Below are 18,581 nucleotides of genomic sequence, written 5' to 3'. Positions count from 1 at the left end.
TGCTCACCTCTGATCCAATCAAGGGCTGAGCTGAATTGAGCTGAGGCCACAGTATTGACAAGTGGCCATCTCCCTCTGTTTCCCCCGGATCTCAGGGAGCAGGCTTCTAGGAATTTTCACTGAGAACCTGATGGGTCTCCTAAGGTCACTACTCAGGAAGGTCCTGAATGCAAATGCTTTTTTTTCCCTCCTCTGGACAGCAAGACTGTTAAAACTATATTATGATCTTCAAGGACTTTTTGCTTAGCTTTTTAGCTTTGTGAGGCTTCAGAAGTTGCAAAATTTTGAAGGGAACACCAGCCATGTGTTGGGGTCAGTTCTCTGCTCCTCCCTTCCCACTGGGACCTTGCTCAAGTGCCAATATGAAGCCCTATGAGACCAACAAAACCTCTACTCGTATCTGTGTGTCAAACAGTGGCCCCCTGCCCAGCTAGACTCAAAACTCAGCCTCTTTCACTGTATCCAAAATTGGCGAAGGTTCCATGGAAAGAGGAGATACACAGCATCAGTTCAGGCTCCGCATCGTCTTCCGTCTGGAATCTTGGCTCCTCCAGTCCTTGCTTTAGAGAAATATTTTTGTTTTTATTCAAGAATTCTAATTATTTTCAGCAGAAGCATTGGGCTGCCACAAGCTATTCCATTCTGTCCAGAAATAGAAGTCTGGTCTATTTTTTAATTGGGATGTTTGTAATGTCAAATGATTTGAGAAAAACAATCTTCATTCAACCTCCATGTACCATGGGAGAGATTATGTAATAACAGCCAAAATGTATAAAATGGAAACTTCGCTGTATAAAGAATGATCTAACCTTAGAATAGGAAAGTGTGGTCATGAAAAACAGAATGGGGAAGTTACAGAAATATAATTTTAACTAAGAGGATGTATATTTGTGGATTATAATAAAAAACCAAACTGTTTTCATTCTGGGTGATGAGACTATAATTTTTTTTTCATAATTTTCATAATTTTCTAATTTATTTGTGATTCAGAATTTGTTACTTTTACAATAAGCAAAACTAAATGCTCACCAAAATATTTACACAAATATAATGTTCAATTATTCAGAAAATTCCTTCAGAAGTCCTCGTTCCTGACATTATTGAAAAAGATGAAAATAAAATAAATGTGAGGGGCACCTGGGTGGCTCAGTCGGTTGAGTGTCTGACTTCGGCTCAGGCCATGATCTCATAGCTCGTGAGTTGGAGCCCCGCGTTAGGCTCTGTGCTGGCAGCTCAGAGCCTGGAGCCTGCTTCAGATTCTGTGTCTCCCTCTCTTTCTACCCCACCCCTGCTCACACTCTGTCTCTCTCTCTCTCTCTCTCTCAAAAATAAATAAACATTTAAAAAAATAACAATAGGGGCGCCTGGGTGGCTCAGTCAGTTAAGCGTCCGACTTCAGCTCCGGTCATGATCTCGCGGTTCGTGGGTTCGAGCCCCGCGTCGGGCTCTGTGCTGACAGCTCAGAGCCTGGAGCCCGCTTTGGATCCTGTGTCTCCCTCTCTCTCTGCCCCTCCCCTGCTCATGCTCTGTCTCTCTCTGTGTCAAAAATAAGTAAACATTAAAAATAATTAAAAAAAAATAACAATAAATAAATAAATAAATAAATAAATAAATGTGATTGCTGGAAATACAAAATATAGCTAGTCATGTACATATTCCATGTATATGGAAAAAATATTAGAGAATATAGGAAATATTTGATAACATTATTATCAACAGATAAACCAAATGGGTAAATTGTATGGAACAGCCGTACAAGTTAAACAGCATACTTTATAGCAGGACACTTTACAAAGCCCATAAAGGAATATACCATCATGAAATACAAAAATAGGAAAGTCACTTGACCTGGTGTACATGCCATGCATCTGTGAATTCCTCGAAACTCAGTGAAAACAATAATCACAGCCAGTGTACAAAATGAAGATCAGTATAAACTCTCATCGTTAGCCTATAAGATATAATTATTTGCATATGAAAGTAATTTGTTGATGCTCATTAGGAAAAGAATGAATATGAAAAGTATCCATTGGCAATGTGGTGTTGCCTCTGTGTCTTGATGACAGAACAAGGTACATGCAATCAGATAATACGTGTGCTTCGGGGTAGCAAGAAGCTAACACAGCAGAAGGAAGAGGGCGTTTTAATGTCATCACTAGTATTAACCGTTAAGTTGGGAACTGGTCACTAGGTGCCAGGGCAAGTTGCTATTTGTTTACTACGGATTGATTCACTATTTCTCCCAACAATCTGAGGGGAGGGTTTTGCTTATTTTATAGGTAAGAAGATGAGAGTTTTAAGAATTTTAATGAGTAGGGAGCGCCTGGATGGCTCAGTTGGTTAAGTGTCTGATTCTTGGTTTCTGCTCAGATTGTGATTTCACAGTTCATGAGTTGGAGCCCCCTGTCGAGCTCTGCGCTGACAGGGCAGAGCCTGCAAGGGATTCTCTGCCTTCCTCTCTCTCTCTCTCTCTCTCTCTCTGCCCCTCCCATACTCACACTGTCTCTCTCAAAAATAAATAACTATTTTTTTTTAATTTTAGATAATTTTAATGAGCAAATTGATTTCAGAGTGTGCACTCTCTACAACCTTCAGAGTCAACATTAAAGTGAGTGGAAATGAGTTATTCACTTTTGGAAACAGTGTAAAAGTCAGTTAGTTACATAGGGTGGACTCAAAGCTTGGAACTGACTTCATTAATGGCTCAAGGGAGATACAAATCTCATCTTACATCATTCCCTGATTTCTCTTCCAGTATATGTGATTTAGAGCACATTCATATACTCATTTCAATATATTTTTTAAAATTTTCATAGAATATATATTGGGAGGGAAATAAAGTGTCACAGCTGTAGGAAGCAGAGGGGGATGATTACAGACAACATAAGCATCAGAGATTGTGTTTGGCTGCACGTAATAGAATCGAGCTACCAAGGCTTGACCAAATAAAGGTTAATTTTTATCCGATAAGCTCAGGGAGCAGCAGTCTCAAGCTGTTGCAATGGCTTCAGGAAACTCTTAGTATCCTGGGCTTCATCTGTCTTAGGCTGGTCTTGGCCTGTGGCTCTCATTCTCAGGAACAATTCACAGGTCCAAGTGGCAAGGTCCACGTCCAGCCTGCAGTCTGCATTTCAGAGTATAGGAAGGAGACAGGAACAGGCAGTACTGGAGAGCCTCCGTTTCACAAAAGCCAACCATTCTCTGAACACTTCATCAGCCGCTCCGGTTTGTCTGCCAAAATACACCTAGCAGCAAGAGAGTCCAGGAAGTGTTTTCTAGCTGGTCACGTGCTGCTTTGGACCAAATTCGGGTCTTGTCCAAAAGGAAGATAGGGAGGATAGACATCAGACTGGCAATCAGCGGTGATTTGGGCTTTCATCAAAATGTTTCAGCTTAATCAGAAGAATGAATTGAGAAAGTAGCACATAAATGAATCTAAAAAGCCAAATCAAAGCTCTAAAGCGAAACAACACAATAAGACGGTGATGTGGACAAATATATTTTTTTAACGTTTGTTTATTTTTGAGAGAGAGAGAGAACGAGACAGCAAGCATGAGTGGGGGACGGGCAGAGAGAGAGGGAGACACAGAATCCCCAGGCTCTGAAACCCGAGGCAGGGCTTGAACCCACAAACCACGAGATCATGACCTGAGCTGAAGCCAGGCACTTAACTGACTGAACTACTCAGGTGCCCCAGTGACGGGGACAAATATTAAGAATTAAGGGAAGAAGCTCAAGCTGAGTTTGTAAGACTGAGCAAAAATCAGCATTAATTTTTGAATTCACCCTATGCGTGCAGATTTTGAGACCTGCCTATGTGACTAATTATTATTTTTTACAGACTACCCGACAATCAAGGATTGGTGATAGGATCCAAACTTTTGTTAATAAACCCAGTGTTTCTTCTTGGAGCTACAGTACAAATGATCATAATATATGCCATTGACTTTTCTGAATCGAATCATTTAGGTTCTTCATTCTCAAGCCTATTGAAAGCCAATGCTCTACTTTTACAACAAGTGTTCTGAGATGCCCACTCAGCCATCCTGAGAAGAAGAGATCTTAACTGGTTTTTAAGGGCTTATAGTATGCCCAACAAAAATATAAAGATGAAATAATTATTTAAAATAGAAGATTATGTTCCTCTTTGTGTAAACGCTTGGTCACAACCAGGCCAGAAGAGCTAACCTTACCCCTGTACGTAGCATCACTGTGATAGTGATAACTACACAAATTGACTGATGCAGGGGCGTCTGGGTTGCTCAGCCGGTTAAGTGTCTGACTCTTGATCTCAGCTCAGGTCTTGATCTCAGGGTCATGAGTTCAAGCCCCACATTGGGCTCCGTGCTGGGGATAGAGCCTACTTAAAAGAAAAAAAAAAAAGACGGATACAGGAGTGTTCTTTTGGTGAGTTGTTGTTCTTAATTTTGTGAACCAGCCTTGGTCAATTTCTGATCAAAACAAGGTTGAACCTTTCGGTAATTTATATCACTGTGGTTTTTCCAGGCAAAAATGCTTCTTGTCTACATGTCAAATGGAGCACTGTTACAAGCTTACATACTTCTGAACAGGTTCTTAACACCTGCGGATGACGGTGGCACCCTCGAAAGCCATGAAGGATACTGGCAATTCTTCCTCCTGTAGGATTGTCTCATATACCGCAGAATGTTTAGAATGTGTGGCTTGTGACCGCTGAATGTTAATGACAATAAAAAAAAAAAACAAAAAACAAAACCTTTCACACATTTCTAAACTACCTCCTGAGGAGGCAGTAATGATTCCATTAAGAATCCTTAACCTAGATGTTTGGTCTAAGAACTGAAATTTTGTTGATGAAATTCGATACTAAATCAGTCTGCCTTAAAATTCATCTAGGAGGACTGCATACATTTGATAAGAATGCCCCCGTTCCATTCTTTGGGTCTTAATTTGCCATTGCTGCTTCCTGTTCCTGTCAATAGGCCCCAAGCCGGTCAATCTGGGGAGTCAATTTCTTCATTCAGTGGAAGAAGCTCATTAAATCTATAAGCATTGCTGACACGTTAAATCATAGCACAAAGTTTATTTCTTCTTGCTGCTAATATTTGTTATGAAGATTCTGTGCCCAGCTCTATAATTTGATGTCTTCTTCCTGTATATGCAATCCGTCAATTCCTGTCCACTTAGACTTCTGACCCACGGTCCAATTCTGATCAATGATGCTTGACCTTCTCTATGCCTGAGCAGCCTACATTGAATTTCGATGTTTTGGTACCAGGTTGTGACTTTTGATAATGTAGGGCTGCCACTGGACACCTCATTGGTCACTGATGCCTTCATTCGGTCTGACTCCGTTCAGAGTGAACGTATTCCACTCCACCGTAAATCCAAGAACCCAGGCTCTCTTCAAATACACCCTCTCTATCTCTCTCCTTCCTCTGCCTCAGCATTTAGGGCCTATCCCCTCACCATGCCACCTATGTCCTGGCATTAAAAAACAAAAACAAAACCAAAACAGATTCTCTTGAAGAGGCAAAAACAATGAGAAAACGTTGAAGAAAAGGATTGAATAAAGAATCGTCAATGCCCTAAACCATATAGACAGTCAGAAAGAAATGAAAATATTTGAGCGTTAAGTACCTCCTCTGTGTGTTTCCTCTTCTTCTCTCATCCCATAACCACAGATTATAAACTCCCTGAGGATCGAGATCTGTCATTTTGTCTATTGTTTGCTACTGATACCACAAATTTTGCTAGTGTCTGAACCACAGTAGACACTCAAACATCTGATAAATGAATGAATGAATGAATGAATGAATGAGCGAAAGCATCATATGAGGGACAGCAGTAGTCAAAAGAAGTCTGTGTGAAAGTGTGAAGTTGCCCATCAAATTCTGAAATGGCCCACACATTGATCTTAACTAAAATGGTTAATTCAAAACAGTTATAACTACTTTGAAAGTCTTTGAAAACAGAATAATGTTGTCCAGTAACAAATGCATATCTTTTATGGTCAACAACAAGCAGTGTTTACTATTCTCCTGAATGTGTGTATATAATATATATAATGATAGGACTTCTAAATTTAAATTGTAAATTGTGAATTTTAAAAGAGTGTCATTATTTCCCCATTTAAATGCTGGGCAGCAACAATAATCACTCACATAGTTTAATTTTACAACTTGAGAAATTTCCACTTGTTTATCAATGGGTAAATCATTTTAAAAAATACAAGAATATTATCTTTCTAGTTGAACCTCAACCAGAATCTAGAGTGCTAGATTTAAATTGCTTTGAACCAAGCATTTCAGTCTCCTAAAATTGGCATATTTTGAACTATAAAATACATGCATTTGCAAAAATATTTTGAATTGTTGGGGTTTATGTCTAAAATGAAGTAAAAGTGGCATATAAAAACATACTTGTATCAAATTTTGAAAACTGATTGAAAAAATCAAGAGATACAGCATTTAGTATTTAGATGATTTCTGCACCTTAGAACTCTTTTGATACAGAAACAGAACGAACAACAAAAATTTTTATTTCGTGTCAAGTGCAGTAATTTGAAAACAATAAGCCAGTAATTTCCTGGTCTCCCAGTGAAATCAGGGAATTCAGAACATTCCTTTGTACAGGAACTTTCAGACGCAGGAGGCAAAAGATGGCAGCAGTGAGTTGTTCCAAGACCTACACTACATATGATCATTGGACTTCATTTTTCAATATTATCTAATTGTGCATTTAATAATATCTTAAATTATAAGTGATTTTAGATGAAGAGAAATCACAATTTACCAATGAAATTGGGCACAGAGCAAATCAAAACTGTTCAGGGCATCACTGCCCTTCTTAAATACCCACCTCACCTACCCTCTACATAAGTTTATAGGGACTGCCTCCGGGTCATTTCCAAGGATTACAATTAGCGAATAGGTTTTGCCACGGCTCAGTTAAAAAAATAACTCTAAAACACTTATAAAAAATTATTTTCTTAACTTAGATCTACATAGGCATAGAAGACACATGTTTCCCATGGATAATATTTATGCATGTACTTTAAATTTAATCCAAAGTGTAACTAACCTTTTCTTAACACCTCCCTCTCCACCCCACCATGACTTCCTGAATTAAAAGATGTGAAATACAGGTTAAAAAAAGTTTTTTCCCCTCCAAAATCCGACCAAAGCTAAGGTGAGAACAGAGCATCCTTTAAAATATAATGCAGCCTAATGGATACACTACTGCTAATTTGTCTTGTACCAAGTTCTCTGCAGTAATTGAATGCCTTTCTGAGGACTAAAACAAAAAATACAGTTCGACATGTGCTGAAATATGGCCCTGCAGTGTCCTCTCTCACAGGGATCGGGAGTATTTTAATATGGAGCTGGCTTTAAAACTTGAAGCCAGGCCAGAGCACTAATTTTGGAGGCGAGACCAAGCTCGTGTGGGCACCTGTAACCCTGGGTTGAGAGGATTAAAAACAAACATTTGCACTGTCGCCCGAAGTCCTTGTCTTAATACGCTGCTCCTTGCGTTTATTTCTACCTATTTAACCTGTCTAAAACTTTTTTTTTCTCTTTGCATTTACTTCAAATGATAGTTTAGCATGCTCCAAAGTACAACAGAGAATAGCCCCGGATAAGCATTCAAGTCATTTAACTTTCTTGGATTATCTCTTTTGACACAAAAGAGAAGCACTTTGCCAGGGAGAATCATAAGCCCCCCAAATCCCTCTGATGACAATTTCCTTATCTGTGTCTCAGAAACCAGCTCTGGGGAGGGGAGGAATAGAGAAGATCACAGCCTCAGACAGTCTGGGATCTACAGGGTCAGGGACGGCGAGCTGTGGCATGATTAGGAGAAACGTTTGCCTCTGGCCCAGGGTGGGCTGCGGTCTGCGGTCTGCCCGCCCAAGTCCTTTGCAGGAGGGGCAAGCCCCGTCATGATACCTGAAACAGGGACACAGGTGAAGGCCCAGAGGACTTTCTTGGCACATAACTTGGGGCTTGTTTTCTAACAGTCCTTTCATCGTTCACGACGTTGATTGTACTTGCTGTATTTCACAGTAAGAGAGGCACAGAGAAGTCTCAATGGAGTCAATGAGTCAAACCATGGGGAGATACGGAAAACCAATCTCAAAGTGAAGAGAGCAATGCGGGATCCATTGGAAAACTATGCAGAAGGGACAGGTGGGGGGGGGGTTCCAGTTGAGCTTGGGGAAGGGGCGGGGGGGGGGGTGGAGGGAGGAGGACGAGAAGAGAAGGTGCCGAGGTGTGGAAGTAGGAAGGCACAAGAGGGGGCTCAAGAGGAGGCGAACTCTTCATCGCGGTCTATTCAAGTTCCAGACTGGACAAAGGTCTTTCTCGCAGTTAAGTTCACATACGTTCCAGATTCAAAACCAGAGGGATTCTGTTGAGAAGAAAGTCTCTCCCATGTGCGGAAAACATGTTTTAATCTAAGTGCCGGGGGTGCCAAAAACAGGACTGGCGCTGTGGTGCGGCTCGCAGATGGATGTCCTGCGTTCTCTGCTCTAGAACAACAGGATTTCAGAACACCCACTTGCACCCAGTGGCTTGCACCTTCAGCCTGCCCCCTGCCCCCGAGGCGCACACCAGCTGCTCTAGACCCCCCTCCCGCCCCTGCCCCTTTGTTTGCAGGCCGGCATCTGCCCCGCCACAATAAACTGTCGGCTTCTTGCACGTGAACCAAGGAACCGGCCCAACCCGGGGTTCCAGGCCTTCCCCGGGCCCCTTCCGGCTTTCGCCAGGTTGCGAACAGCCACCCGTCTCGAGGCCCGGCAGCGCGTTCGCCAAGGATGCTCGGCCCTCTCCCAACCCGCGGCCTCCTCCCCTCTCCCCTCCTGCTGCTGCTGCTGCTGCTGCTGCCGCGAAAACCAGGAGAAGTGGAATGCGCACGGCGAAGCGCCGCGCGGTCGCGGCGGCACTGGGCATGCTCGGCGCCCAGGGCAGGTTTGGGCGGCGGGGCGGACGCTTCCTCACTAGCCGGGCGCCCGAGCCGGCCGCCGAGGCATAGGTGGAGGCTGAGGCTGCCGCGCGCCGCGGGAGGAGCCTCGCCCTCGGCGGCGGCGGCGGCGGCGGCGGCGGCACAGGTGGCGCGGGCCGCGCGCGGGGCGCAGCACGGGAGCGCTCGGCGCCGGGCGCCGCGGCGGCCCCAGGCTCGCGCCCGCGGCGGCAGCCGGCCGAGCGGAGCGCCGGGCGCGGCGGCGGCGGCGCCCGGAGCCCCGAGGAGCCTGGAGGAGCCCGGAGCCCGCGCAGCCCGCGCAGCCCGCGGAGCCGGGCAGGGGGCGCTGCGCTCGCCGCGCTCGGAGGGGCCGCCGGGCCGGGCGCCGCGCACTCGCGTCGGGAGCCGCCTCTCCCCCGCGGCGCTCGCCCCTGCTCCCCGCCAGCCTCGCCTGTCCCGCGGCCGCGCTCAGACAACAAAAGCGGAAGATGCTGCACTTGGGCAAGGTCAGGACCTTGCCCTGAAGCCGGGCGGCGGCGCGCACGCCTTTTCCCGGACTGAGGAGCTGTCGCTGGTGGCGGGTGCATGTTCTCCAGGAAGCAGTCGGGCGCCGCGCCGTTCGGTGAGTTGCTTTCGCTGGGCTGCCGGGGCCAGGCGCATCCTCCTCCTGGGCGCCGTCCTCCTCCTCAACAACCTCCTCCTCCTCCTCCTCCTCCTCCTCCTCCTCCTCCTCCTCCTCGCCGCCGGTGGGGGGTTGGTCCTCTGCTCCCGGCCGGCTGGCGGCGGCGACTGCTGCGCGGTCCTGCCAGCCGGGGGAGGACCGCGATCGCGCCCGGTCCCCTCTCGGAAGACGGCTCTGCCTGGAATGGGGACCAGGGTTAGTGCCTTTCTCGGAGCGGTTAGCAAGTGGCTTCTTGCGTGCTCCCCCTCCCTGCCGCCCCTCTCCCCCGGAGGAGGCGTATATAGGGCAACATCAACAATACTGCTCCCCGCCACCCTCAAGAACATACCCGTTGCCTTCATGACGTCCCTAATATACGGAGAAGACGGGGTGGGGGTGGGGAGGACTTCCCTCTAGTCTTTTGCCCTTATGTTCAATGTCATTACGATGTTTGGCTAGAACAAAATGGAAATACTTAGTCATATGCGTCCATGGCCGTTTCTTCAGTCTCCCGCTGCTTGCCAGACCCAGAGCCCCTTTGGTCTATATTTAGCGGTTTCAGAGGAAGCCTTTTCAGCTCGATTCACAGGTTTCGGGGGCTTCTGCGTCCTGACAATAGATAGCGAGGCTCTGGAAAGCGCCGCCTGAAACCCAGGTTTGGAACGCTGTGCATGTGTGTGGGGAGACTGCGATGCGATATTTGGGGGATCGGTAATTAATGGCTGAAAAGCAACGCTGCTTTTCTTTTCGCCGACCTTCCTCTTATTCTGGTGTGTAATGTGTTCTCACCGATTGCTGCTCAGCTGGTTCGAGCCACTACGTTCAGAATTAAGTCACCGGAGAGGTGGTGCAGCCTCCCCGGTCGTGTGGTAGGAAAGCAGTCTTGGGGATTTTTGGGGTGTGTGTGTGTGTGTGTGTGTGTGTGTGTGTGAGATTCCAACAAAGGACAGCTACTTCCCAGATGCCTAAAGTTGTGTTTCCTTGTACGTGCAGGGGTAGGGAAGGGTGTGGAAATAAAGAAAAAGAAGGGCAGGTTGTGGTTCCAAGATGTTTTGTTCCCCTTGTGTGCTTGGGTTGAACTGATCTGATTTGCTTTGGCCCTGAAAGGTGTTGTTAACATGCATGCCTAATGTTATGGGGCAAATGTGTTGGTTTAGAAAAGGGATAGGGTACAAGCAGACTGTCGGGCCTGACATGCATAGATTTTCACTTTTCGGAACTATGTGACCAGTGTTTAAGATGCTTGCAATTTTCTGCAACGACTTCCATGAAAATAGGGAGGTGGTCCAACTACCCAAGAGTTCTCTCATTGTGCATCTTTCCATCAGTAGCTCAGGGTCCGGTGGTAGTCCTGTTCAGCTCTTTGCAGTTAGTAATTCACCTACAGGATTAAAAGGCTTTCAAGCCGCAGCACTTCTAAAATCCCATGGAGAAGTGTTTGATATGACTCATGTAGAATTACAAGGATGAACCTGTGCATGATTTTGGGGGCTCGTTCTGTGAGAAGCATGACACATAAGGGTGGGCATCCTCAGATGAGGACTGGGTGCTTTACACTGCCCTAAATTCTCTTTGCCACATGCAGAATCCATGTTTAATGCTTTTGGGGGAAAGGTTAAGTGGCATCCTTCCTGCTCTGTGGGCCACAGGATCTCAGGACTTGAATGAAGATGCTTGTATCGGGAGTTAGACGGTGAAATTTGGGAGGCCTGTAATTATACAGCTAGGAGGTGTCAGCGTTGTAGGAAGCCCTCTACGGCTTGAGTTAACTGAACGGTGTGATTAGCTTTACCTGTATCCTGTTAGTTTCACCTTCTACATGTTTAGAAAACTTTCCAAAAGCACTTTGAACACACCATTGTGTTCGTTGCATTGTTTTAATACAAGATTTCTTTCAAGAAGAAGCAGAAAGTGAGGGAGACAGATTTTTTTTTTTTGTTTCCTTTGGAGTCTGCTGTTCAGTTTTAAACGTGATTCTTAAAGGACTAGTGGATACTGTTCTGTGCTTATGTGTGTACGCAGACAGGTGCCGGTGAGCAGGAGTAAAACTACGTGTGTTGTACATGTGAGTTTCATGTTATATTGTAGATTGAAAACGATAGTACCTGATTGAATGGCAATTGTAGTACGTACATGAGGTTGTTGCTCTAATAAAATTGTCATAGTCTTGTGGAAAGGAGTTATTTAATTTCGCGAATGTTTGTGTAGTTGTACAACCTAATCATTATAGATGTCACTAATGTTTTCATTGTTTGTAATAAAAGTCATGCACTGTCGAATTACAATATTTCCATCAACTTCACATCTTCCACAGTAGAACACAAGCCAAGTCTTTCTCCCAGTGAAATGGTTCATTGGCGAGAAAATGAATTTCAAATGAAATTAGTTGGAAAATGCAATTTATAGTTTGTTAAATAATTTCTGAGGATAATATCACTTTCATAATGACCTTTAAAATTAAAAATGAAGATATCATATTCTCAAATATAACATTACTTTTGACATATAATTGAGAATGCAGTGCTCTCCTGAAAATATTGTAGAACGTGCTCCTTTCCACGGTGCTTTATCAGAATTCTCTTTTATACAGTACGCATTTATGTAGTACCGTTGGAGAGTTCTCTAGAGGAATTTCATCAGGCTTTCCTTATGTAAGAAAACAGCAAAACTGCATTTAAGCTAATTTATTGTAATTTGCTTGTCCATAAAGTCAGGTGTGCTTGGTATGGACTAGTGTATCTGGATAACAAGACAATTGAACCAAAATTAGAACTGTTGCGTTTTGGACATCCAAAAATGTTTTTCTTCCTTCTTTTTCTCATGACTGTCCACAGAAGATTTGAACATCCATTTATGATTGTTTCTCTATGTGAACATTATTTTTACTTCTGTAATGGGGAATGGGTGCTGTGAGTATTACTCTTCCTGAAAGTTTCTGTTTAATAAAGATTGTTATTTTTGAAAGAGGCCATATAGTTGAGAGTATTTAAACCGGAACATCACATTCAGGGAATGAATTACCTCTGAATTGCCATTCAGGGCACGAAATACCAAGAGAAGTCAGGCATATATTCTTAAATCCAGTAGTTCCGTTGAAGGCGTGGTACAGTGGGTCCTGGTGGGCGGATTCACAAGTCAGAAGTACATTTTCAAGCCAGATTCTTCAGTTGGCTTCCATGATGGTTTTCATCATCCATATTCCAAAGGTGTTCTCAGTACTCTGAAGGCTCTGTGAGAGGTGTTATGTGGGTGTGGGTGAAAAGTTAATTTGAGGGGGAGCAGTTCACGATATTTGTTGCTGGCTTCTGATTTTTTTTTTTGTATTAATGTAAAATATTAAACATGTCATAAGTAAATCATTTCTATCACATTGTCTGCCAGTCTAGCCTACTGATTAATACACTGCCTGGTTGGGTTTAATGAATCTAATTATCTTCACAAACAGTACCTCTAACAGAGGAAACTCACAGAAATATTTGATCGTACTGTGCTTTTAGTCCATTAAAAATGTTAAAACTCATAGCAAAAATGTGTAGTTTTGACACTTCTCGTTGTTTGTCTTTTGGTCACGTAGCTGTTAAGTATGCTCTCAAGCTCTTTATCATGGTAATTGATTTGTAAGAAATGTCTTAGCTATATTAGGATATTGAAGCTATACTCTATATCAGTTAGTTTTTGACAAATTGGAAATAATGACTAAATAAATGAAATAGTACTTCCTGGAAGCTTTCCATCTTAGACACATATTCACATGTGTCCCTTGGTGAGATTCCTCAAAAGTTATCTGTAAACTGAATTACATCTATTGAAACTTCTTATTCCCTTAATTGTCATTTCATATCAGAAATACATTTCTAGAGGAAAAAGTTGGGCTCTGACCTACAATGAATATTGTGTGTGTGTGTGTGTGTGTGTGTGTGTGTGTGTTTTATATATTGTATGTATATATTATATATAAAATACATGTGTAAAATAATGAAATATATTTATGTTATAGTGTAATGAATGCTATTTGGGATTCTGTTTTGTGCGGGTGCAGAGATGTGGAGAGAGTGTTGGCTTTGGGTGCGTCCCAGTCTGTCTCTTCTCAGCTGTGTCCTTGGCCATTTATGTGATACTCAGACTTTAGCTCAGTTTTTTTCCACTGTAAAATGGGCACAACAGGACAGAATATCTGAAAAGATTGATTTCAGGATCAAGTAAGTAAGAGCACAGGTGGCTTAGACATTATGAGCATTTGCATAAACATATGAGATATATATCTGCATATTAAGGTGGATAGTTGTGCTTCATTTATGTATTATTAAATATGTCCTATAGGCTACCACCCTCTCTAACAAAAGTGTTCAATGGATATATTCTCTCCCTACTCTTATTGTAATATTACTTTATTATGTAGCTTGGCATATAAAGTATATCAAGTTTTCTAGTCTACAGCATACCAGTCCTTTGAGTATTAAAATATATATTAGTTAAGCTAAAAGAGAAGTAAATTGTATCTACCAGCACTATTATTAATAAAAAATATTCTAATCAGAGTCAGAAATTATAAAACTTTGATACTCTCTATTAATGTTTATATTATTCACCTGATTAAGATCAAATTTTCTACAACGATTCACATTATACAAAGAATATCATAGACAGTTTAGGAAATACAACCTCACTTTCTGTGAAGTCAGATACTAAACATGCTCTGTTTGGAACCACAGGGCACGAATCCCATAATAATGTCATTGTAACAAAGATAAAGAAACATTAAACAGCTAAATTTATTATGTAAATAAAAGACTCACTCACCCCCACCTCCTCATTCAAAGCAAGTTTTTTTTTTTTGAAGTTTATTTATTTATTTTGAGGGAGAGAGAGAGAGCGAGAGAGAGCATGCATGAGTGGGGGAGTGGGGCAGAGGGAGAGAGAGAGAGAATCCCAAGTAGCTTCCAAGTTTGGCACTGAGCCCTATTTGGGGCTCAATCTCATGACCATCAGATCACAACCTGAGCAGAAATTAAGAGTCAGTTGCTCAACCCACTGAACCACCCAGGCACCACTAAAATCAAATTTTTGAAAGTAAAATGTGTGTTGTGGTATCTTTTTGACACTAAAGGATAATTTTCACTTGCCATCTAATTCAGTAACTTTAGTAAAGTGTCCTACTCCTTTGGGTTTGGTTATAGGAGCTCCTGCAAGGGAGAACTGTGATCTTTAGCAACCTAATTTTACCATACTAAAGCTTGGATGTATCTTAGGATTTGTTACAGAATGTGACCTGTTTAACAGGAGACTAATTTATCTGAAGTCAGAAAAACATTTTGACAATAAATATAGTTATTTATATTCAAATTTATGTGTTGTTGTGGGAACTGCCAATTATGTTACCAGAGTAAAATACACGTTATAATAACAGACCTTTCTGGTTTTTGGCTCAAAGTGAGTGGTAAGCCAATTATGTTTGGTTAAATAGATTTAAGTGTCAAGATGTCTACAAATTTCGCATGATACAGAATGTACTATTAAAGGGTATATTTAATTTGTAGCATTAGATGATGAAGAAGAGATAGAATTTAATTCCACCGTGGAAATTAGCTAATACATTTATCCCGCATAGGTAAGGGCTAGAGTTTTCTCATTAAGAACATTTTGTGTGTGTGTAATAGATGTGATTATCACTACTGTCATTAGAAAGTTGATCCAATAGGTGTATATTAAGAAAAATGCATTTTGTATGCACGTTTTATTTAGTTTATTCTTTGGGTTTTTGCGGTTTTAAGTAATCTTACAATGTTTATTTTAATCTTTTTTCATTTAAATGTTCAACATCACAAATCACAAAAAGCTATACATTTACCTTAAATTATAACACGTGCCAAAATGTGGATTGTTGGGGGTCTTTAAGAAACCCAATAAATATCATCCCAGCACCCTTATAGTTTCTGAAAAAGTCGATATTTTGAAAGAAAAAGAAGTAAAGGAGTAGCCACCGTGGACTAAATAATCAGGTTTGATTAGAGGTAGTTTGATGTGATGCCAGATGACATCCCAGGGCCTTGGCCTTCTCCCCTCCTCCCTTCCCACAGGGACGGAGCTGTCTCTGAGCCCTGGAGCGTAGCCTTGACTCTCTGCAGGCAGGGGGTTCTTTAGAGGAAGAAGGAGGGAACTAGCCAAGCTGCTTCCTTTATTTTTCAGAAACAGAGGAAGTGAAGGTATGGAGAGAGGCCATAGTGTCACATGAATTAAGTTCCCTTTACCTGGAAGGAAATATCAGAAGTAGGAAAGAAGTGTTCCTCATTGACATGCTTTATAAAGAATTCTGGTTGTAGAATTCTGGATATAATAGCTTCCACAGTATTTTGCTTAGAAGTTGAGCTCTTTAAATATTTTATGGTATTTTGACACTATATCAGGAATTATCTAATGCCCTGGCTGATTTATAGAGAGTATGGTCCATGAAATTCAGCTGATTTATGTATTGCCAACTTTAAAATAACTCATTCTCAGTGTTTCTTCCCTACTCTCCACGCTAACGTGGACTGCCACGTTTGACTGCCAATACTTGGGTGGCCTTGTAAGTGGTGAGAATTGGGCATAAAAGGGACAGTGTCAAAATGTGACTTCCCAAACCATATATAAATGATGATCCATTCCAGCTGTTATCGACAGCACTTTCTACCTCAGTGTAGATAATTAGAATTTGGCTGGCATTTAATGTTTTAACTTTTAATAGAAGCAATAATGGACACCGTCAAGAAGAAAAAAGTGAATTTCTAAGGAAATGTGATGTTTTATTTGACTCCGAGCATGACTACTCAACCTTAAGAAAGCTCACTTCTTAAAATAAATTTTATTCTTCTCTCTCAAATAGTTTGTTTGGACTTTCAAACATTAGAGTAACCTAGCAGTCATTACCTTCAGCAATGCAATAATTTAATTCTCAGAAGAATAACTTCTTTGGCAGCAATCCAAGTCTCCCAAATACAAAAAAGCCAAGATTCAGTCTCTTGTCTCTAACACGGTCCTCACTGGTGGCTCTGGTGTTTGTTTGTTTGTTTGTTTGTTTGTTTGTTTTTTTGGGTTACTAGATAAGGAGGTGGGACGAAGATTTCCAGAAAGGCAGAAAGGTGAAATGGGCATCATCTGAAAAGTCTCAGAGACAGTAGAAATCATGTCATATGTACCCAGGTCATAGAAGGTGATGCAAGAAGCCTGGTGCTTGTAGTGTGTGGGTCAGACTGTTTGGCTTGAATTGGGTTGGAGAAAAGTAATAATGTTAAATCCACTGTAGATGCATAAATATATTATGGCACCTCTACCCAAAGGAACATTATACAGTTGAGAGTTATCTCTTCTAAGACAGCGGGGAGTGTCCATGACATTGAAGGTTAAGAAGAAGGTTAAGGTTAAGAAGCAAAGCAGAAACCTATATTGAATATGATACCCAGCACACATACCCATATACACACCCATACAAACACAAGAACATCGTGTTTATGACAGGTTTCAAGAGCTTTGTTCATTGTATATTGTCTTTCCACCAAATATATAATAGTTTATTATGTATTACATCATTACACAGAACAAAAGTATGCCTTTAAATTTGAAAAGGATATTGTATTTTTGCTTTGGGATAAATTTCGTTAATTAGCTGAATGCCTGACTGAAATTAACAAGGCGCATCCTTCATTCAGTGTATATTACATATATTCTGTTCAGTTCTACACCTACATTTTCTGTTTTTAAAGTTAAGAGATGTTTTGAGTAGGTTTAGCAAGTTGGTGTCTTCTTGAGAGCTGTGCAGCGTATTAGTGAAATATTTTCTGTTTTTCGAATAATGTTTTATTATTTTTTTCTGTTTTCAAAAGTAATGTGGATTAATTAAAAATTTGAAAATATGGTAGTGATGAAACAAAGCTAAAGTTCATGCATATATCTCAAGCTACAGAAATGACTATTTTTAGCAGAATGCAAATCCATGTACATTTTTAAATTTAGAAGGTCCCTCATATTCTGTTTTGTTACTTTTTAACACATAAAGCTGCTTTTTTTCATATGATTTGTATTCATTTTTAGTGTCTGTTTTCCATACCTTTATGTAACATCATTTACTTAAATAACTTCCTATTTTTGGAGATTGATGGCATTTTTGTTTTTTGGTGGTTTGTGTAATGCTGTGATTAAAGCTACATAGTTTTCATCAGGCTATTTTCTGTAGATTACTTCCTAGAACTGGATGTTTTCAAGGCTGTTGATAGATGTTGTCAATTTGTCCTCCAGAAAGGTTATATAATTTACATTTCCTTCAGCGAGGCAGGAGTGTGCCAATTTCTCCATGATTTCAACAACTGGGTATTTTAATTAAAAAAAAAAAAAAACGAAAACAAATTCCAATTAGGAGGAAAATTGTGTTTTTCCTGTGATTTAATTTGCCTCTCTGTGACTATGGCTGAGGTTAAATATTACATAAGTTGATGACGCCGTCCTAATTCTTTTGTAAATTGTCTTTTTATATGTTTTGCGCATTTCTGAGTTGGTTTATCTGTCTCATTTCTCATTGTTTTATATTATTTGTCTATAATAGTTATATTACCTTTGCCAGGTTTTATCAATTTATTAACCATTTTATTCTTATTTTTAAAGCATAATTCTAAAGCTTGTAGTTAAATGTATTCCTTTTTCCTGGGGGGAGGGAGTCCCTCTTTAAGGGAGCATTCTACCTTCCCTGATTTTGTTTGTCCCAGTAGTAAATATGGTAATGGAGCAGATGGTGGAGGGAGTATTTAATAGTTGTATTCTGACTTGACTGAGTTCATATCTCAACTGTTCCATTTTTCTATTAGCAAGTGGTAAGTTACTACTGAGTGCCACTGTTGATAGAGGGCAGGTAACTCCTGTGTCTTCAGGCTGTTGTGAAGGCAGATTAAGAGACTATGGACCTCACATACATAGCAGAGAGGCTAGTATATTTGTGAATCTCAAACACCTT

General features: G+C 41.4%; 1 protein-coding gene across 6 annotated transcripts in view; it reads left to right on the top strand.

The window, feature by feature from the left end:
• Nucleotides 1-9,409: 9,409 nt before the first annotated feature.
• Nucleotides 9,410-18,581, top strand: part of CTNND2 (catenin delta 2) — a 929,345-nt gene continuing 920,173 nt past the window's right edge. For 4 of the 6 annotated variants that reach the window (XM_053906886.1, XM_053906884.1, XM_053906885.1 and 1 more), the window contains exon 1: nucleotides 9,410-9,562. In XM_053906886.1, coding sequence (XP_053762861.1) covers nucleotides 9,526-9,562 — 37 coding nt within the window. In that variant the 5' untranslated portion in view covers nucleotides 9,410-9,525. Of the gene's footprint in view, nucleotides 9,563-9,732; nucleotides 9,818-10,141; nucleotides 10,257-18,581 lie in introns of those variants that run through there. The other 2 variants (XM_053906883.1, XM_053906882.1) reach the window with 2 other exon arrangements.

This window comes from Panthera pardus, unplaced genomic scaffold (assembly GCF_024362965.1).
Source record: "Panthera pardus isolate Hobbes unplaced genomic scaffold, ASM2436296v1 HiC_scaffold_2, whole genome shotgun sequence".
Taxonomy (NCBI): domain Eukaryota; kingdom Metazoa; phylum Chordata; class Mammalia; order Carnivora; family Felidae; genus Panthera; species Panthera pardus.
The sequence above is the reverse complement of the archived record's forward strand: the minus strand, read 5'-3'. Positions and strand labels throughout refer to the sequence as shown.